This window comes from Lampris incognitus, chromosome 8 (assembly GCF_029633865.1).
Source record: "Lampris incognitus isolate fLamInc1 chromosome 8, fLamInc1.hap2, whole genome shotgun sequence".
Lineage (NCBI taxonomy): Eukaryota > Metazoa > Chordata > Actinopteri > Lampriformes > Lampridae > Lampris > Lampris incognitus.
Window position 1 is genome coordinate 21680495 of NC_079218.1, and position 22900 is coordinate 21703394.

General features: G+C 43.7%; 1 protein-coding gene across 1 annotated transcript; it reads right to left on the bottom strand.

Moving 5' to 3' along the window:
• Positions 1-854: 854 nt before the first annotated feature.
• rsf1b.1 (remodeling and spacing factor 1b, tandem duplicate 1) lies at positions 855-22820 on the bottom strand. The gene is made up of 17 exons (XM_056284240.1): positions 22667-22820; positions 21001-21006; positions 20293-20384; positions 20011-20103; positions 16917-17122; positions 16663-16790; positions 13724-16392; positions 13328-13609; positions 5171-5275; positions 5011-5090; positions 4836-4890; positions 4617-4726; positions 4437-4504; positions 4114-4327; positions 2861-3087; positions 2438-2617; positions 855-1900 (listed from the first exon to the last, which is right to left on the bottom strand). Exons 1-17 carry the CDS (start codon positions 22818-22820, stop codon positions 1335-1337), a joined length of 5235 nt encoding a protein of 1744 aa, XP_056140215.1. The 3' UTR covers positions 855-1334.
• Between the last annotated feature and the right edge of the window lie 80 nt (positions 22821-22900).

Here is a 22900-nt window from a genome sequence, read left to right on the forward strand (position 1 = left end):
TTCTTCCAGAGGAGTGGAACAGCTACAGCTTCTCTGGAGCACTAAGACAAGTGTGTAGGGGGCGTCCGGGTAGCGGTCTATTCCGCTGCCAACCAACACGGGGATTGCCGGATTGAATCCCTGTGTTACCTCCAGCTTGGTCGGGCGTCCTACAGACACAATTGGCATTGTCTGCGAGTAGGAAGCTGGGATGTGGGCATTTGTCCTGGTCGCTGCACTAGCGCCTCATCTGGCCAGTCGGGGGGCTTGATGGGGGGGAATAGCGTGAGTCTCCCATGCGCTACATAACCCTGGTGAAACTCCTGTCAGGTGAAAAGAAGCGGCTGGTGACTCCACATGTATCAGAGGAGGCATGTGGTAGTCTGCAGCCCTCCTGGGATCGACAGAGGGGGTGGAGCAGCGACCGGGACGGCTCGGAAGAATAAGGTAATTGGCTGGGCACAATTGGGGGGGGGGGGACAAGTGTGTAGGCCAATATCTGAAAAAGTCAATAGGGCATCCGGGTTGAGTAGCAGTCTATTCCGTTGCCTACCAACATGGGGATCTGGTTCAAATCCCCGCATTACCTCCGGCTTGTGTGAGCGTCCCTACAGACACAATTGGCTGTGTCTGCGGGTGGGAAGCCGGATGTGGGTGTGTGTCCTGGTCACTGCACTAGTGCCTCCTCTGGTTGGTCAGGGCGCCTGTTCGGGGGGGGGGGGGCGGGACTGGGGGGAATAGTGTGATTCTCCCATGTGCTACATCCCCCTGGCGAAACTCCTCACTGTCAGGTGAAAAGAAGCAGCTGGTGACTCCATGTGTATCGGAGGGGGCATGTTGTAGTCTGCAGCCCTCCCCAGATCAGCAGAGGGGTGGCGCAGTCAAGTCAAGTCAATTTTATTTGTATAGCCCTATATTACAAATTTGCCTCAGCAGCAGTGACTGAGACGGCTCGGAACAGTGGGGTAATTGGCCGGATACAACTGGGGATAAAAAAAAAAAGTCAACAGGACAGTAGAGATGACTGGCTCTTATTGGTAGAATGGTGAGCTTTTTGATGGCGGAGCTCGGTGAGCTGGGAGAATTTATCAAATCATTATTGGATTGCAATGTAAGACTACTGGTAAGAAAACACAGCACTAGGTTGAGTGAGACAAATGGGACTTGATTATTAGAGCCCTAGTTCACTGGACTTTGCAGGGAGAAATAGACTGGTGGAGGCAAACTGTTGATGAAATGGTTGAGAACAAGGCTCCAGATGACACAAATAAGGAGGACAGGAGTGTTGGTGGGGGAATAATAAAGTTATGCAATATAAAAATACAATACCACAAAAAAAGAGTTAAACTTTTCTTTTACAATTGTTCATTATTGCAGACATAGTCCACTAGGTCTGTGACTCCTAACAGATCATCCTCATCATCGTCCTGTGATGGCATTTCTTGGGAGACCAGGCCATTGGGTGCTATGGGAGCTACCGGTGTGGCACTGATGTTTTTGGGTTCAAGGTGAGTTATGAGGCCTGATGCACCTGCGCTGGGTCGATTCATGAAGCCCTCTAGGCTTTTCATGGGGCTCTGTCCATTGGTGGGAGGAAGCTCCACCAGACTATAGTCCAAAGGGCTTGTACCCTTAGTAAGTGCTCCACCTTCCTCGTCAGCCTTTTCAGCTGCACTTTTCTTGTCCTTCTCTTCCTCCTCCTCATCATCGTCATCCGAGTCGATGCGGTTCACACGCTTGCGGATGGGACGGTCCTCTTCCTCAGATTCATCAGAATCGTCATCGTCATCCTCTTCAGAGGCTCTTCGCCGTTTCAGCGAGAGCAGTCTACACCGCTGCCGGGAATCTTCTTCAGAGGAGTCTGCTCTCCTCTTCACCTTCCGTTCCCTTGTCTCTTCCTCAGAGTCTCTAGAGAAACTCGCTGGGGGGGAGAAAAATTCAATTTGAACATTTTCACTTAATATTTTAACATTCAAGTTAAAAAGTCAGGTAAAATTTTCAATCATGGCATTCTGTTGCTTTTATCAAACACATTGAACAATTAAACAACAGTTACAGCAGGATTCAAAGATCAAAATGTGTATTTGTTACATACTTCCCATACAAGTACAATGAGCAGTATTTTTTTTTTGCCAAACTCTGAATTTTGCAACAAGAAATAGAACAACACATATAAATAACTATATACAAATGTGCAAATAATGCAAAAGTGTGGATTTTGTTGCATCAGGTATTAACTATCAGAATTGTTAAGCAAGCCTGTGATTTTGTTGGTGCAACCTCACACATGCCCAGCTGAATGTAGTAATACGATATAATGATTTGGTTCCCTATCTTTCGAATAGCTAAGACCAATTTGTCAGTTACACGGAACTGCCACTGCGTGTATAATGTATTTCCAACTTACAAACAGAAAAGTTAATCAATAAAATAATAATTTAAGAGGTGCTTGACTGACCGTCGCTATCTGAGCTGGCCAGGCAGTGTATGGATTTGCGCTTGTCACGGTTGGTGCCGGCCCTGGAGCCCTCAGACTCTGATGTCTCACAGTAATTCACCTGCTTCTTTTGACTTCTGCGAGACCGCCGTCTACTCATATCCAGGTCACTGTCGCTAAACTCGCTAGAACCTTCCGTCACTATACACACACATAGACACAGAATAATGTGTTAAAATACAGTCCACTGATGTCTTTATGCATGCTCAATAATCCAGGTAAGGAACTCACAGAAAGTTGAATCAGTTCATCTGGACACAACATTTACTGAGAGAAACGTTTCATCACTCATCTAAGTGACCTCTTCAGTGACAATCCACTGATCAATCAAGTTCATTAACATCAGCAACTAAACAATGAGGGAAAAAGTAATCTTTTCAGTACCCATTTCGTCCTCTTCATCTTCCTCATCAGTTTCTTCCTCTTCATCGTCTGAGTACCCCCTAGGTCTGCGGCGCTGTCGAGAACTTCTTCTACGTTTGGGCCGTCTCCTGGAGCGCGAGGTGGTGCGTTTTGCACCGCTGCCAGTGCTCCCAAAATCACTGTCATTAGAGTTTGCCTCTGATCCACTCTCTGCCTCATTGTCAGATGCCACAAAGTCCTCCTCCGAGCTAAAAAGACAACAGTTGTAAGGAAACTTTGGAAACCAAAATTAAATAATGATACAAAAACAAACAAACATGTAAAACCTTTTCCCATCTAACCTTGACACATCTCTGATGATTCAATTTGTTTTATTCAATGACCAATGTCTGGTTAAAAAATATCAGCACTGGACAAATATCTGAAACAAACCTGAAAATGCATTGTTACAAATTTAGTTTTGACAAATGCATCAAAATATCCTCTAACATACTGGCAGACAGAAACATTACTGAAGTACTCACATTTTCAGTATACAAAACAACAAAAGCAAATCTTTAAAAACAAACAACAAAAACAATATTCCAGTGTAAACAGCTTTATGATGTAGACCTTGTGGTGTGATCAGATCTGGGCTGTAAAACAACAGTTTTTCCGATACGTTTTCTTTATCGGTAAAGCAAAAAACCAAAAACAAAACCCAACCATGTGTAATTTTTTTTCTCTCCCCAATTGTACTTGGCCAATTAACCAACTCTTCCGAGCCGTCCTGGCCACTGCTCCACCCCCTCTGCTGATCTGGGGAGGGCTGCAGACTACCACGTCTCCTCCGATACATATGGAGTCGCCAGCCGCTTCTTTTCACCTGAAAGTGAGGAGTTTCACCAGGGGGACGTAGCGCGTGGGAGGATCACGCTATTCCCCTCAGTTCCCCCTCCCCCCTGAACAGGCATACCGACCGACTAGAGGCGCTAGTGCAGCCACCAGGACACATACCCACAACCAGCTTCCCACCCGCAGACACGGCCAATTGTGTCTGTAGGGACGCCCGACCAAGCCGGAAGTAACACAGGGATTTGAACCTGTGATCCCCGTGTTGGTAGGCAATGGAATAGACCACTATGCTACCCGGACGCCCATGTGTAATCTGATGGTTGAAAAAGTGTGTTCATATTTGACATCAAGTGCAATATTATAGTATTCACAAATATATTTTTATCCTTATGTTGGGAATAGCTACTCCATGTAGTATGTGAAGCTAAGGCTAGTCCTACCTGTCAGTGAGTCGAAATTCCTCCTCGCTCTCCTCCTCATCTACAGTACTGTCACTGTCGAGGTCGTTGAGACGCCTGCGCTTTTTCCTGCGTTGACCACTGGAGGATCGTGGCGGGCGGCCATTCTCTTTGCCCTCCTCCCCTTGAAGAATGGCAGAAATGTCCTTTCCTCTGTGACCTGTAATGTTGGCCATGTCTTTACCCCGACCAGCACCTGTAAAAACACGTTAGAATGTGCTCAGAGTTTTTGATTATGCAACTCGGCCGTGAATGTCTGAGATTTCAACACAGAGTTAAGCGTATTCAGATTTATGTCCTCCCACCTCCACCCTCAGCTTCTTTGATGTCTTCTTCAATAGCCTCTTCAATGGCCTCATCAAACTCATCAAATCTGTCAAGATAATTAACATTTCTAAATATTGAGAGCCCTTGGATTGGTGGATTAAATCCATAAGTGTCACAATATAACATCATTAAATGACACCTCGTCTCACTGCATGTACCTGTAGCTGATGGTCTTCTTAGCCCTTGTGGATCTTCGACCCCAGCTCTTGCTTCGCTTCACTTCTTTCTTTTCTTTTATTATGGGCGCCTCCTTTTCATCCTCCTTCACCTAGATACAAATAAAAGAGCTGGCAAGCTATAACTTCGATGAATGAGGGTCCAGCAACACTTTCATCCAAAAAGAGGTTGATTTACAAACAGGACATAAGCTTACGTACAGAAGGTGTGATGATGTTTTCGACACTGATTCCAACATAGACAAGCCGTTCTTTCCTGGAAAGGTAGTGCACAGTGAAGACACTAATTTAAACAAATGAGCACAGTTATAATGTTCTTGCATGTCCAGTTATGCACAAAACATTTCAATGACAGTTCAGCTTGAAGGGGCCCCACCTTCTCTCAGCACGTTCTCTCTTTTTCAATGCAGTGTCAAGGTTCTGAAGCTGCTCTTCCAGTTTGTCACAGAGCTGTTTCTACAGGGAGATTCACAGGTCAGGTGTTAATAACAAACACTATCTGCAGTGGCTGATTATTTCTACTCTCTGTTACGTACATGTTGACAGGGTGGACAGAACCATTCTCCATCAGGGATGATCATGAGAGGAGGTCTCAGGCAGGCTGTGTGGTAACCACTGTCACATGAATCACACAGTAAAATCTAGGAAGAAAATATTCAAAAAGGTGTAAGTTTGGTGCTTCCATTGTATGTGACTGTTCGAGTTATGGCAAACAATATACAGTGAACTCCCCATGAAAAAATGGCTATGCCTCTATGTGTGTTTTTCCCCATATCTCCTTGCCTGATGATGCTCTGCGCATGTGAACTGTGCCCACTAACACAACAGTGACTGAGACATGCAGATGACAGCAAGATCTCACCTCAAATCACGGTGACATTCGATGGACATTTGTTTAATGTTTGCGTCCATGTAATGTGAGATGAATATTATTTCATGTTTCTGTTACACACGGTTAGTTTTTATATTTAGCCACAATCTTATTCTGCAGAGTTGTTATTCCATCTGTTTATGTGACATGATTCGGAGCTAGCCAATAGCTTGTAATAGCCTGAGAGTTGTTTTACTGCATTCTGCTAGTTATTCCTTCTGTGCATTGCGATCATTCATTTTCTGTTTTTATACCCTTGTACAATGAATGCTAGTTGATTAATGACGGTTACAGTGACTGTCATTCATATGCCGTGCAGTTTGAATGCTTATTTGGTGTTCGCTAACCGCTAATTTCTAATTACTAGCCTAAACTCTTCATTATTAGTCTTTAGCACTGCATGCTAGCTGTTATCTGTATAGATGCTTTTGTCTACCTTAGGTTCGCCATTTCTATCTAGGCTAGAATTTCCACTATTAATTTGCCTGTATTGTTGTGTCTATTGTTACAGAACCACACATACACCCTTTTATGCAACGACCTCATCTGAGCTAGATAAAGAACCCAAACTCTTGGACCTGGACCCAACATCTCCTTCTACCACAATTTCACCCAAACACAAAAATAGTGTCCTAACCCGACACCCTGAAATGATTGCTGCCACAACTGTGGATCCATATACATTGTCTCACACAATATTTGGTCCTTCGAACCGGATCCAAGCAACTACTTCAGCCCAAGATGTTCAGGCCAAATGAAAGAGACCTGGAACAAGATGTGGACCACCCACGCAGACGTTGCTACCTGCCATCATATCTTCAGGACTGTGAGGTCAGTTACCCTATGCGGCACTGCATTCCTGTTGATGAACAGGTGCGACAGACTACTTCCTCTGATGTTCTCAGATGTATACGTAGCTTGAGAGAGGAGAGTGACATTCTAACTGTGATGAGATGTGCAACGCCTTACAGACATGATCTCTAGCTCTCCTGTACTAGCTTCCCAGTAAGCCAGGTCATGGCCCAGATGCCATGAGGAGGAGATGTTATCCACACCTGCGTCCATTAGTAAGTTGACTCCACCTATTGGTCATCAGGACCCACGGCAATGTGAAAGTGTTCCACGGGTGTCATTCAGTGATGAGTCTCTACACCCAAAAGGCAGCCAACCTGATCCGATTAAGGAGCTCAGTGACAGTCTAATAGTGGGGCAGCTTAGCTCCAATATTCATAAGGATTGTGCATTTTGTGATAAAAGCACCAAACTTGGTACATATGTAGCTTAATATATTTACAAGACATTTGGATATGGAGCCACTGAAAATTAACCCGTAGTGGCCATGGCAGGCACGGACGTTATTAGATTGCTTTTAGCGGGGCTGTGGCCTCCCTAAATTTCATATCAGCCATTATGACAAGACAGAAGAGAATATTACTTTTCCAGAGACACTAATATTATTGTTCTAGTCCAAATAGAATCAGAGATATGCCATTTTACATATCGGATGTCACCAATGCATGTTCTATTTGGTTCTATTTGGACTAGAACAATAATATTGCTATCTCTGGAAAGGTAACATTCTCCTCTGTATTGCCATAATGGCTGATATGAAATTTAGGGAGGCCACAGCCCTGCTAAAAGCGATCTAATAACGTCCATGCCTGCCATGGCCACTACGGGGTTCATTTTCAGTGGCTCCATATCCAAATTTCTTCTACATATATTAAGCTACATATGTACCAAATTTGACGCTTTTATCACAAAATGCACAATTATTATGCTAAGCTGCCCCACTATAAAGGGAGCAGCGCTGTCAGGTCAGCACGCAACACATTCACCAACAACTTCGGCTGAGTCATCCCCCTTTCTTTGAAGACTTCCCTCCACAAACACCAGAGAATAGAGAGTCCCCTCCACCCTAAGCCTCAAGTACATTGGATCAGTTGCTGCTGCATCACCCAGAAGGCAGAGACTGCCCTCCACCTGGAGCTGTTCACCGTCATTCTGTCAATAGCTACCGCCCCTTTCATGGTACTACATTAAGTCAGCCAGACGGCAGTTATCATTCTTGGCCTGATGATGCCTATCGTTGCCATGACACTCTCCACCTGCGTGATGACAGATACCACTCTCAGCATGGGGCTGCCTACAGCCAGCCTGAAAATGGCTACCTGCCTCCATATAGCACTTTCTAGCGTCAGCCTGATGATGGGGTCTGCCCTCTGCCCAATGATGCCTATCCCCCAGATGGCAACAGACACAGTCAGCATAATGCATTTTATTGACAGCCTAGTTTGAGAGCCCATCATTATCATCGCTACTATTGGGAAGATGGCAGACATCATCCTGTTGTTTGTAGAAGCCGCCCTGAGGATCACTATCATCATGCTTATGGTTATGGCTACCATTATGGTCATGATGATCAGTACAGGCATTTGAATGACTGTTACCCACATGATCACCTGCGTCCAGCTGGATAGCTTCAGGCTCCAGCCCCATTCGGCAGACACCCACAGGTAGACACCTATTGTGGACCTAAGCCAACGATCTCCAACTTCGTACATGAGGATCCGCATGAGTTTGCAAGATTGAAGCTTGCCTTAGACAACATACTCCCCCCTGATGCCCCAAAGCGCTTCAAGTTTCAGATATTGACAGATCACCTGAAATGTGAAGACGCACTGCTCATTGCTCATTCATACAGCAATGGCCTATTCCCATTCAGGGACACCATGAGAGCACTCACTGAGATGTACGGTGAACCTCAACATCTGGCCTTAAAGCGGATCTGATGGATGGACCCAACTTCAAGAGTGGTGACATCAGAGCCTTCAAGTCATTTGCCCTCCAAGCCCGTACACTTGTGAGCATGTTGCACCAGTTGAGAGACCAGGGCTGGACAGAGTTGAAGTGTGCCTCACATGTATCTTGCCTCTTAGCTAAGTTGCCACACGACCTAAGAGCCAACTTCCAGAGATTTGTGAATCCCCTCCAAACTCCTATTCCAATGCTGCTTGACATGGCTGACTGGCTGGAGTACGAGGTGTGTGTACAGGTGAACGGAGACCCATATTCAGTAACTCAGATAAAGAGACGCAAGCTCCATGCAAAGACTGGCGCAATGAGTACAAGTCTACGAAGACTACTACTATTCTCTATGGTAGTTAGCAGAAGGAAGAGCCAGAGAAAGTCACGACTGTATCTGCAGTGGAGGCAACACAGGAGAAGCCATAGAAGTACTGTCCCTTCTGGGAATCTGTGCAGCACTACATGCATTAGTGTAGCAACTTCAAACTCTTGTCAAAGGAGCAAAAGACGGAGTGGATCAAGAGAAATAAGAGGTGCTGGAGATGTGGCTGTGAGCACCAAGCGGCAACGTGTACCCTCAAGGCCAAGTGCAAACAGTGTGAACGAAAGCACCTTGAGGTTCTTCATGAGGTCAATACCAGCCAAAATGACATAGCATCTGGTAAGCCCAAAGTGACTGAAGAAAGCACTTGTTTGGAAAGTTCCATCTCGAAGACACTGTAACTACACTGCTCAAAAAAATAAAGGGAACACCTAAAAACACAATATAGACCTCAATGAATGAAATATTTCAGCTGAAAATCTTTATTTATTAGACAGAGGAACGTGTTTAGAGCAAAATAACCTAAGAATGATCAATGGAAATCAAAATCATTAGCCCATTAAGGTCTGGATTCAGAATCATACTCAAAATCAAAGTGGAAAATGAGAACATAGGCTGATCCAACTTCTGTGGAAATTCTTCAAGACGATTCAAAATGAGGCTCAGTAGTGTGTGTGGCCTCCATGTGCCTGTATGCACTCCCTACAATGTCTGGGCATGCTCCTGATGAGACGACGGATGGTCTCCTGAGGGATCTCCTCCCAGACCTGGATCAGGGCATCGGTCAACTCCTGGATAGTCTGTGGTGCGACATCGCGTTGGCGGATGGTACGAGACATGATGTCCCAGAGGTGCTCGATTGGATTCAGGTCTGGGGAACGTGCAGGCCAGTCCATAGCATCAATGCCCTCGACATACAGGAACTGCTGACACACTGGCCACATGAGGACGAGCATTGTCATGCATGAGCAGGAACCCAGGGCCCACTGCACCAGCATATGGTCTGACAATGGGTCTGAGGATCTCATCCCGGTACCTAATGGCAGTCATGGTACCTCTGGCTAGCACGTAGAGGTCTGTGCGGCCCTCCAAGGATATGCCTCCCCAGACCATCACTGACCCACCGCCAAACCGGTCATGCTGGAGGATGTTGCAGGCAGCAGAACGTTCTCCACAGCGTCTCCAGACTCTCTCACGTCTGTCACATGTGTTCAGTGTGAACCTGCTCTCATCTGTGAAGAGCACAGGGCGCCAATGGCGAATCTGCCAACCAAGATGTTCTCTGGCAAAGGTCAATCGGGCTGCACGGTGTTGGGCTGTGAGCACAGGCCCCAATTGTGGACGTCGGGCCCTCATACCATCCTCATGCATTCTGTTTCTCACTGTTTGAGCAGAAACCTGCACATTAGTGGCCTGTTGAAGGTCGTTTTGTAGGGCTCCGGCAGTGCGCCTCCTGTTCCTCCTTGCACAAAGGACCAGATAGCGGTCCTGCTGCGGGGTTGTTGGCCTCCTGCGGCCCCCTCCACGTCTCCTGGTGTACTGGCCTGTCTCCTGGTACCTCCTCCATGCTCTGGACACTGTGCTGGGAGACACATCAAATCTTCTTGCCACAGCACGCATTGATGTGCCATCCTGGATGAGCTGCACTACCTGAGCAACTTCTGTAGGTTGCAGATACCGCCTCATGCCACCTCTAGTGGTGAGGGCACTAGCAAAATGAAAAACTAACCAAAGATCGGCCAGAAAAGATGAGGACAGGCAAATGGTCTGTGGCCACCACCTGCAAATCCATTCCTTTTATAGGGGTTGTCTTGCAAATTGTCTAATTTCCACCTGGTGGAAATTAGACAATTTACCAAAAGGTGAAATTGATTCACAAATCAGTGTTGCTTCCTAACTGGACAGGTTGATATCTCAAAAGTGTGATTGACTTGGAGCTACATCGCATTGCTTATGTGTTCCCTTTATTTTTTTGAGCAGTATAGATTGGCCAACAAGCATCAGTCAGGTGCTACTCAAGCTGAGTCGTGTTATCCTTCAGAGCAGCAAAAAGGTACTTGAAACCTATGCTATATTGGATGATGGTTCTGAGCGCACCATACTCCTATGTGACGCTGCTGATCGCTTGAGCCTTCGTGGGGAAGCTGAAGACCTGGCACTCCACACGGTCCAGCAAGAAGTTCATGCCATCCATGGAGCCACAGTGCCATTTTCTGTAGCTTCCACATCACAGCCTAGCAATTCATTCCAGCTCCACAGAGCTTTCACTGCAAAAAAACTCAGCTTTACCTGCCATATGTACCCAGTCAAAGCGCTACAGGAGAGGTACCACTCATCTCAAGGACCTGCCATTGCCGAGCATCAAGGAGGCAAAACCATTACTGCTCATCGGGTTGGATTACCCTCATCTTATCACTCCAGTGCAGCCAGTACACCTAGGCCCCCCTGGTGGACCTGCAGCCATGCACACCAGACTCGGGTGGACTATACAAGGCCCATCAAGATTTCTGCGCCACCCTAGGGCATCCAGGTAGCGCGGCGGTCTATTCCACTGTGCTACTGTGGAAAGAAAATTTACCCCAATCCATGCCCTAAAGGAGGCAGTGTTGGCTCAACTACGTGGGACAGAAAGGCAACTGGTCAGAGAACCAGAGAAAGCGGTGACTTACTCCATGGAGATTAAGAGGCTTCTTGATGCTGGCTATGTCACACCCATGTCCCCATCAGAGGCTGAAGAGAGCACCCATTCTTGGTTCATCCCGCACCACATGGTGCATCACAATGGAAAAGCCAGGATAGTCTTTTAATTACTACTTCATATTCAATGGCCAGAACCTGAATGACCATCTCTTGCCTGGGCCCACTCTGGGAGCTAGCCTGTTGGGAGTCCTCCTTCAATTCAGGGAATACCCACTTGCTATCAGCAGTGATATAAAAGGGATGTTTTACCAGGTCCACCTGGTAGAAGACTATAAACCTTTCCATTTCTTGTGGCGAGATATGAAGGTAGATGAGGAACCTAAAGTCTATGAGTGTCAGGTGCTCCCCTTTGGGACAACATGCAGCCCGTGCTGTGCCACCTTTGCACTCAAAATGCATGTTGATGGATTGGACGTGTTCCCTTTGGATACAGATAAGATTTATGAGATCTCCAACGTTACCAATACACTACCCTGGTAGTACTAGCAGTAGTATTAGTGATAGTAGCAAGAGTACATGTATGTACAAAGGATCTGAGCTTGGAAACACACACCAAGGAACTGAACTGAGTTTATATACTGACTGGACTGTATATACACTGACTGACAATTAAGGGGGAAATTGTTTATTATTTTGTTTTATTGTTTTCCACGCGTGATTCCCAACATTATGGAATGCTGTTAATGAAAAATTGTTACTACGTTTTTCCACTCAACCAGTGGTCATGACCAATTCACTTCTGGAGCTGAACCTAATGTAGATTTCTGGCTCATACGTTAGCAATCCATGTTACGGCAATAGTAATGTGGGAATGTGATAGTAACCTTTGTTACATATATTCAACTTATTTTGGATTTGAAATGCTTCATTTACTGTATCATTTAAGTATCTACAAAAATGGGTAAGTATATTTATTTGTATATATAGTTTGGGGAGTCCATAAGTGGAAAGTCTTGGGGGAAAAAAACCTGATGATTTCCTGACTTTTGAAAGAAAATAATCCAAGTCTAAACCTAATTCTGAAGATAGTGTTAATGAAATTTTAATGAAAACAGTAAATACATTAGCATTTATCTGCTCTGAATCACAGGTATCTAGACTGAGACAGTCACCAGTGTTGTTGTGTCAATACACCATTGACCAATAAAATGTGGTAAACTGAGTTTTAGCTATTGATGCTGTATCATGTTGTTAAAGGTTCTCTGATCAGTGTCTGCTTATTAAGTTGTGCTCACATCAAAACTGTCATGAACAGCAGAAGCTGCCAGCATTCATTAATTTTTTTTAAATCGATCTGATGACTAGGAGCAGCCGATGCCACAGTGGCAGCTTTATGTGGCATCCCAGTGGCCAGTGCGTAGAACTGAAGTCAAGCAAAGGTTAACGTTATGCAAGTTAGCAATGTCACACTGAGGTAAGAAACGAATTGCAGACAGATTTCTTCAGCTGCAACATCGCCACTATAAACATCATAGGTTTGTGGGCACAACTGAACATGTCTGTATAACAGCTAGAATGACCCACCTCCCGGGCGATGACTACTAGAGGACTGGCAGAAGGAAGAAAGCAGATAGCAACCAGACCACTAGTGCTCATGACACGTTTGGTGTGAGAGCAAAGTTAGCCACAACAACCTTGCTCCCTCTTCAAACTTGTCACTACCAATACATGACTGCCATGATTAAAACACAATGCTTGCCATTATATTTTCTTAAGTATGCCAGTGAAGGAGTTATCAAAATGACAACTGCTTGCATACAACTCTTGAGAATTGTAACTCAGCCATCTGTATTTAAAACACTTCTTTCATAGTCATATAAAAAATATTACTACTATTACTATGAGAGTTTAAAACCATAAATCAGTGAAAAAAATCATGATAAATTATGCGATTTATTCAATTATTGGATCAGTACCCCTCTTATCAAATAATCAGTATTATAATGGCTACTATAATTGTAAGATATTAACAGGGGCTTAGCGAGGACCCACCAGCTCAGGGTGATTGGGGAGGCCACAATGTTTGCAGGGGTCATCGTTTGGAGGTAGGTCGTCGTCAGAGGAAGTGGAAGAATCAGAGCTGCGTCTTTCCCTGTTATGATTCCTTCTCTTCCTGCTTCTTTCAACTTTGTAGTCCTCATCACTATCGTCTTCTTCCTCACTCTCTTCCTCTTCACTGGAATCCTCCTCACTGTTGTCGTCATCATCTTCGGAGCCTTTCTTTCTACGCCGAGTTCGAGTATTGGACCACCTCATCTTCCGCCGCTTTCTCACCTGAAGCCAGCACAATAGAGTGAACATAAACAACATTGCTGCCTTCACATAAATAAAGTAAACTGACTTTGACTAAGGTTGATACCGTATGCCTTACTACGAATATAACTCTACCTTAGATTTAGACTGGGCCTCCTGATCAACCTTTTTTTCTCTTGGTTTCTTTTGAACAGTTTTCACCTCTTCCTCTGACTCCTCTTCTTTCTTGTCATCCTCGCGCTTCTCGGCAGGTGCTGAAGCCTGCAACTTCTCGAGCTTTCTGTCCTGAATCTCCACGGCCTTTGGAGTGGGTCTAGAGATCCTTGGTGACCTTCTGAGAGATCTTCCAGCATTTGTGTCAGACTCTGAATCCCCTTGCCTATCCTCTCTCTGGAGTTCATTCTTTCTTCGGTGCGTCTGGGCCTTTATATTCAAACACGCTCCCTCCCGACTCCCAGATGGGTCGTCTCCATCATCTGCATCCTTCTCTTTTGTTACAGAACAGCCCTCCTCATCTTTGCTCTCCTTGACCATAGATGCTTCACTGTCTGGTTGCTCACTCTCAAGCAGAGGGTCTGGGTTCTCTGTTTCCTTCTTTAATGTTTTGCCATCTTCATCTCTCTGATTATCCCCCTTTACATCATCCAGTTTTGAACTTTCTTCTGTTGTGGAGTTGCCAGTCTTTTCTGTTTTTTGACACGACCGTTTCTTGCTTTCATTCCTGCATGCATCCTTTTCATTTGCATCACTTGCATCCTTTTCCTGGTATGCACGGGGAGAGGGTGAGCTTTCTTGCTTAGTATCTGGCTGTTCTTTAGACGCTTGTTCCTGTTCCACTTGTGCTTTCTCAGTTTGGTCAGATGCTTCCTCCGAGACATTTTTCTTTCCGACAGAGCAGGGCACTTTACAGTTCGTGTCAGATGCCTCCACTGTCTCCACAAATGAAGTTGTTTTTATTTCAACTTGGTCGTCCTCTCGTGACTTGGTCAGATCCTCTTTAATGGCACCCATCTCAACATCCGTAGACTTAGATGAACAGTGACTTGTCTCAGAAACATTTAACTTTCCTTCTTGAGAGTTGACAGTTTTTCCCAGGTATTCCCTATTTGATGTCTCCTCCTCCTCTTTAGTCTTGGCATTTACTTCTGTCAAAACAGCTTTCTCATCTGTAGAGGGAGAAATCTCTGTGTTTTTGAGGCTGTCACATTTATGGGTATCTTTGTGAGAAATTTGTTTTTCTAACTTGTTAACAACAGAGGATTCCACTTTCTCTTTAGTGTCATGAGTTTTTTCTGAACGCTCATTGAAAAATGGTTTATCTACCTTTTTAATGACTGAAGAGTTTTGTGTCTCTTCAGGGTTGACTCGGCTCTCTCTATCATTGCTGTGCTTTAGTATATCTGTCTTTCGAATGACAGATGGTGATAGAATGTCTTTAGCATCTTTTTCTGCATCTGCTCCATCAGCAGGCAGGGTCTTAGGTTTTGTAATGACTCCTGGCAACTCTTTGAGTGTATTGCTGTCCATTTTCTCATTTAGTGGCTCAGATGTCTCCTTTTCTTTTTTACTGTCGGTTTCAAAGGGTCTAATGTCAGTTACGTTTTCTATAACTTTTTTCAAATTTGCTTTTTCAGTCCTCTCTGTATCTGATGTAGTCATGGCTTTGGAGGCAGATTTTTCAGAACTGTCAGAAATGATTTCATGATTTAAACCTATGCTCTTTGACTCATCAGTTAATTTATTTGTCTCTTCTGATGAGGACACTGTGTCCTCTGTATGGGTCACTTTCATGTCAACTGCCTTACATTTGTTTGTTTTTTCATGCTGTTTGTGATTAGATGACTCCACAAGCATATTATTTCTATCTTGAGAAAAAGACGGTGGCTTTGTTATTTCAACTGAGGGAGACTTCGGACATTTGAGAGCAATTTCATTCCTCTCTGGAGCCATAGTGCTTTGTTTTTCTTTCACATCAACGTTTCCCCCCAAGCCCTCTTGACAAGACATGGCCACATCTATTGATTTCTCTGTATTGCTGACTTTGTTTTCTTCCCCTTTATTTCCATCCTCTTCCATGGATGACTCCTTCTTTTCGCTGGCATCTGCATTTTTGCGTTCACCTAAAATTACTTTAGCAGGCTGCTTGTTTCCATCAAAAGTGTTCTTCTGTATCTCAGTCGCTTTATGTGACTCACAGAAACCTTCTGATGTGTTCTGGGCATCACCGTTAATGTGATCAGCCAAAGTTTGCCCTTTCTTTGTCTCTTCAGACGTTTTCTCAGCTTTAGGAGGTTCTTTGACCTGGGAAACAGATGGATTTTGCACTATAATGCTGCCCCCACTAGTTTTTCCAAAGTCCTCACTAAGTTTCATCCCTCTTTTCTTCAAGGGAATTTTGGCCTGCTGGTCATTCTTCAGTGACCGCTGCAGCTCCTCTGCAGTTTTTCTCTTGACCTCGTCTTGTTCTCCCTTGAGAACACATGATTTCTCAGATATGACCTCTGGTTCACTTGCTGCTGGGCTTGTTTTAATTTCTGTTGCCTCCATTGGCTCCTCTTTGATGGTATGGGTATTTGTAATAACAGTGTCACCCACAACAGTCTTATCTGATTGGCTGGAAGGGTCGGGTTCAACTTTACTATCGTTGATGCCATTCAGTGATGATTTGGCCTCAATAACATCTGACTTGATATCTTTCTGGGGTGGCGTTTCCTTAGTCTCTGTTTTTTGTGAGACAGAGCAAGTGACATCTTTGAAGGCTTTATCTTCTTCATCTGTCGTAACTTCAGTTTTTTTAACTCCAGCTGTAATGATAAGAAGAATCAATTTAGTCCTACATATTAAGTAGAAAGAACCACTATACCATTAAGACGTGTCAGCTTAATTATAGGACTGATAAGGAAAAATAATTTGGTGGGATTTTACAAATAAAAATAACACCGCAAAAGCTGTATAATTCTCTATGGCTGAATATTAAGAGCCTAAGTTAAAAAAAATAAACAAAACACAACCAACAAACAACAAATGACAAATTAATTGCATCTTCTACCATTGATGATAATCAAATATGTTACCTTCCTCTTTTGTATTCTCTTCATCCTCAGGTTTGCAGCTGGCCTCCTGTTCTTCTTTCTTAGCCAACAGTGCTGGATCAATTTGAGTCTTCAGCAGTGCTAGAATCTCAGCCAGGTCATTTCTGTCTCTGTATGGGGAAAGGGATGAATGAAAGTAAAACAACTTTTTAGCCTAATTTAAAGTCTGTCTTGCTAGGCGACAGCTGTAAAATTTCACTCACAACTAAAAAATAAATCTCCATTATGCTGCCTACCTGACAATGCACTTCCAAGTTGAGCCATCCAAGTCATCCTGTTCCTCTACATAGACCCGCACATTGTTGTCTTGGTCCAATTGAAACCAGTACATCTGTCCATCTTTGTCTCTGCCAATTGGCTGCAGCCGCATCTTATCTGGATCCTCCTCATTGATGGCAGTTTTGAACTTGACATTTTCATCAAACTGACATTCACACAAATACTACAGAAGAAAAAGATAGACATAATGCTTCATATTAGTGCAGTTTCACAATTACATTTCTGCCATTGTTAAGCTGTAAAAAGGCAACAAAAAAAAATCCCCAATACATTTGACAGGTAAATTAAAACATTACTATGTGCAGAGCGAAATGGCAAAAATAAATAAACATCAACAACACATTGCCACAGATTGACACATAATTCTCAATTTGATTTATAGCAATTTCAAGGGGAATGATATTCAGCAACAGTTTAGAAGAATATCTGTGTGTAGCCAATTTAGTTGCATGGCTATGTAGGTAAATATCTATTAGCAAAAATGATCTATTTTCTTAAGCACATACAATATAAATTGTTAGTTATTTATCAAAATTTCCCATTATCTCCACAATGTGAAGACTAATAAAAGATCTCATCTCATGTCATGATCAGCCGCTTCTCCACGGTCGGGTCACGGGGGCAGCAAGCTAAGTAGGGCACTCCAGGCGTCCCTCTCTCCAGCAATGCCCTCCTGGGGGATCCCAAGGTGTTCCCAAGCCAGATTGGACATGTAGTCCCTCCAGCGAGTTCTGGGTCTACCCCAGGGTCTCCTCCCAGTTGGATGTGCCCAGAAAAACCTCCAAAGGAAGGTGCCCAGGAGGCATCCTAATCAGATACCCAAACTATCAACTGGCTCCTTTCGACATGAAGGAGCAGCGGCTCTACTCTAAGCTCCCTCCGGATGTTCGAGCTCCTCCCCCTATCTCTAAGGCTGAGCCCAGACACCCTATGGAGGAAACTCATTTTAGCCACTTGTATCCACAATCTCACCCTTTCGGTCACTACCCAAAGCTCATGACCATAGGTGAGGGTTGGAACAAAGATTGACTGGTAAATTGAGAGCTTTGCCTTCCGGCTCAGCTCCCTCTTCACCACAACGGTCCGGTACAACGTCCGCATTACTGCTGATGCTGCACCAATCCACCTGTCAATCTCTCACTCCATCCTACCCTCACTCGTGAACAAGACCCCGAGATACTTGAACTCCTTCACTTGACGCAACAACTCATCCCCATCCCGGAGGGAGCAATCCATCATTTTCAGGTAGAGAACCATGGCCTCAGACTTGGAGGTGCTGACTCTCATCCCGGCCATTTCACACTCAGCAGCAAACTGCCCCAGTGCGCGCTGGAGGTCGCATTCTGATTAAGCCAACAAAACCACATCATCTGCGAAGAGCAGAGATACAATTCTGAGGTTCCTAAAACACACCTTACCTTGGCTGCAACTTGAGATCCTGTCCACAAATATCACAAACAGAATCAGAGACAAGGGACAACCTTGGCAGAGTCTGACACCCACTGAAAATGTGTTTGACTTTGTGCCGAGAATGCGGACACAGCTCTCACTTTGGTTATACAAGGACTGGATGGCTTGTAGCAACTGCCCCGGTACCCCATACTCCCGCAGTACCCCCCACAGAGTGCCCCAGGGTACACGGTCATAAGCCTTCTCCAAGTCCACAAAACACATGTAGACTGGCTGGTCAAACTCCGATGGCTCCCTCAGCACTTCCACAAGGGTAAATAGTTGGTCCGTTGTTCCACGGCCAGGATGGAATCCGCATTGTTCCTCCTGGATCCGAGGTTTGACAATCGGTCGCAGCCTCCTTTCCAGAACCCTAGAGTAGACTTTCCCAGGGAAGCTGAGTAATGTGATGCCCCGATAATTGGAGCACAACCTCCAGTCTAATAAAATAAATAATGAAATAATAATAAAAGATCGATCCATCCATTATCTTAATCACTTATCCTGCTCTCAGGGTCGCAGGGATGCTGGAGCCTATTCCAGCAGTCATTGGGCGGTAGGCGGGGAGACACCCTGGACAGGCCGCCAGGCCATCACAGCCGACACCCAAGGTCTAAATTAAATTTCTTTTAACAAAGAAAATATGAATAAAGTCTACCAGGTTTCCCATTTAATAACAATGCACATCTTTCATTGTGTTCCTTATTCATCAGCTATAAAGTATTGTCAAAAGTTTCTGTTCAAATACACACTGTAGGTGTTGAGCACTAGTTATAACTTAATATACCCAACTACTCCATAATTTATGCACACAAGGTAGAGCTGAATAGACTGGCTGCTGGATGTGCTAAACTTCTGAGCTACAGTACCATCAGTCAGCAGTGAGTACAGTCAATGGACTCAGGCTGTAGTCATTTAGATAGGTTTTCTTATAGTATCCAGCCTCACTCCTCAGTTATGCAAAAAAAAAAAAACAACCTTACTCTCAAATTTCAATCAACAACGGTTTTAACAAGTTAATTAAGTGGCACTGTAAAATTTGTAAGCAATTAGCGCCATTAGTACTTCTGATATTTAGTTCTGTATAAACTACTGTTATTCTTGCTGAATTTGTCCAGGTGATGAGAGCAATTCCTACATTTGGTAAAAATTGCCATTTATACTACCTGAATAAGTAGCTCTTACTCGATTATGCCCTTACCAATGGAAAGAAACTGCAAGAAATTATTACATTCAAATAAATATAACCAAATTTTTAGTCATGTCTTGAGTAAGCAGTAACTGAAAAATGGCCAAGGGTATACTAGTTCTGTGTGATGTTTATCAACAAACAATACTCAACTGATGCAATTTCTTACCTCACTATGTTTTTTGGTCAAATATAGTTTTTATTTTCATATCTTGAGATATTTGGTCTTTTTTTCTGTAAACAGAACTAAAACAAAAATGTCAAATAAAAATGGACTCTTACTGAGTTAGGCAATTTTGGTACATCCTCCCAATTTCCAACTCTAAATAATAACAATGCTAATTAAAAACTAAAATGCCTAAGGGAGGTAGACTGACAATTCTAAACACACACACACAAAACTGAATGCTTACTTTAAGAATTCCAGTCTTGCACTCCACTGTCATCTCCTTGTATCCATTTTTTTCCAGCTCCCATGCCCATGTAGTATTGAACTCTTGGCATATCTGCAAGATGTATTGCATTACCAAACAGATGAATTAATGTATGAAAACTCTGTATCAGAACTACAAATCTGCTTGTAAAAAATGCAATTCTATATACCAACTTTGGGCAAATTTGATAAAGTGGACCTCTGAGGCAATGTATTACAACCTAAATTAGGCAGATGGCTTAGAAGTAGTAAAAGTTTTTACCTTGACAAGATGCTTCTCCCATCTATCTGCTGACACGGATTTTCCAATCTTCCTCATCAACTTCACATGAAGGTCCACCAAGAGCTTTGGAACTGAAAGAAAGAATTAACATGACTTGTATTATTTCTTGACATATTTCAGAGATACCGCAATACCACAATAGGAATGACTTATTTAATGTGTTTGTGTTTGTCAGAAGCAGGGGAAATACTAACAGCGACAATGTCTTGTTTTTTATCCCAGTGGAGAACAAACTAATGAGTGACTCTTTCACTAGGTTACAAAGTTGCAAAGTGAATGCTGGGAATGTCCTCAGCAGTGGTAACAGTCCCATATATACTTAGGGTTGCCTACAAGTAGGCTATCACGTAACAGACACTGCAGTGATTTAATAAATGTTCAAGTCATGAATGCTTGCATTTGCTCATTTTTATGGTTACTATCAGGCTGGACTTTCCCAGGGAGAAATATGGCACAGTGTTTTACATCTTCATCATGGGTGCCAAAGCAGGCAGCAGCAAGTTGAAAGAAGAAAAGTTATGGCAGCAAATAAGCATATACGACAGGCCAAGAGTGGTTAAACTCCCAATACAGTAGCCAGAATCAGTACAGTTTTCAGTAAATTTAACAAAAACAACCATCTACAGGATTATTGCTTTCAGATGTACAGTAGCTATTTTTTCATTGATTAAGACCTCTGGATAAGACCCTGGCCTTAAAACTATCATTCTGTTGCGGTTTGCCTTGTTCTTTCTTGCCGAGTTTTGTTGTAGATTACTTTGGTTTTCAATAAAGCTGTGTCTTTGCTTGTCACCTTGGTAAACCTTTGTCTATTCTTACTTTTGAGCCAAGCTATTTAAAGGGTTTAATTTACCTCTCTTTGTTTCTGTATTTTACCCATCAAACATCTCTTAGTAGATGTTTTTGAACCTACCAGTTAGTGTTTTCTTTGCTTTAAGATATAAAACGGGTAAAGGCAATCCAGTCGAGACCCCCCATTCCCAATTTGGGTGTTACTGAAACCACAAAATTGATCAAATTATCCAAACTACAAATGGTCGGCAGAAATATCAGTCACCAGAGACTAAAACATGGACCAATTTAGGAAAACTTACATCAAAACAATCGTGATGCCACCTATGGATTGTAAACTAACAGGGGAAAAAATACATTAATTGATAGGCCTACTCCAAAGTGAGTTTTCGGTTTTATGTCTGCAACCATGTAGTGAAAGAAAGTGCCTCGGTGTTGGACATTTATTTGAGCTCTCAGTCCAGCCTAATCACTTCTCCCCTCAGGCCATAGACACAGAACCCTCATGTTTTAGAGCATTAGAAGAGGCTTTTCTCATAGGTAGGTAGGTTAAATTAAATGTAGTCTGACACGAGACTTATATAACGACAGAATTCCCTATACTGTCTCGGATGTACAAGTTGCGGACTAATTTTTTGCTGCATCTTTGTATATCCATGTTTGTTCTTTAATTAGAAACATTATCACCTTTCTGGATACATCGTTTAAAATCCATCTGCTGTGTTACGTGAAAGATTCACCAGTGGAAAAAACCGGAGAAACCATCAGAGGATATAATTTTTCCAAATCACACTCGATGGGGATAAGAGTCCTAAAGCCGTGCCAACGTTACACTGCAATTACCTATTTCTTCAAGATGGCCCCCGAAAATCTTATTATTCTAAAGCTAAACATTATTACGGAGGACACAATGTCAACAATGTACTGCATGTAAACACGTGGAAGGAGAACAAATTCCGCCAATTAATTTGAAAGGACTGGCTGCGCGTGTGAAGCGTAATTAGAGAATGCTCATTCAGGAAGTCTTGAGATGAGAGAGCGCATGCGCAGTCTGGCGCAATGATCCACTATGCCAAAACACTGTAACTGTAAATAAAGTGCACATTTCGTGTTCATCGCACGTAATTTCAACGTTATTAACAGCATATCTGCGGTCACCATGTTTTCACTAAATTCATCACCAGATCGCCTGCCCGTACGACTGTTTTCCAAGCTCAACCATACTGCGCTCCGTCTCAATTACAACCACTACAAGAGCAGATAAAGGCTGCTTGGGAAAAAAAATAAGCTCAATTTGAAAGCTACAAACTGCGACAAAAGCTCGAAAAATTCGGTTGGCTGACACCCGAATGACTCGAAACGAGGCACAGACGCAGTTTCTGTCTATGATAATATGACCGTGACACTAGTAAATGACACCAAAATAATCACCGACGTTAGAAAACCCACACAATAACACGCAACTAGCTAGCTGCTAGCTCATTAGCACGACAGCACTATCGTCAATGCACTGGTGTAGTCTCTCCTCCCTACAGCAGCTTTACTTCTTTTCCTGCTCTACCTGAGGACGTGTCCTGAAGATATCGCTCCAGCTGTGGGAAGGTGAGCTCCGGCAAATCCAGCAATGCTCCATATCGTTCTAGGAAAGAGCATATTACGGCGTAACTTGGGCACAGACCGGGGGTGGAACTCGCTGTTGCCGCCGAAGCAGCCATCTTTTCCACCGGAGGGGCGATATACCGAGCTCATAGGACCAATAACGACCCACAATCCAACGCGCCAGAGAAAATAGTGG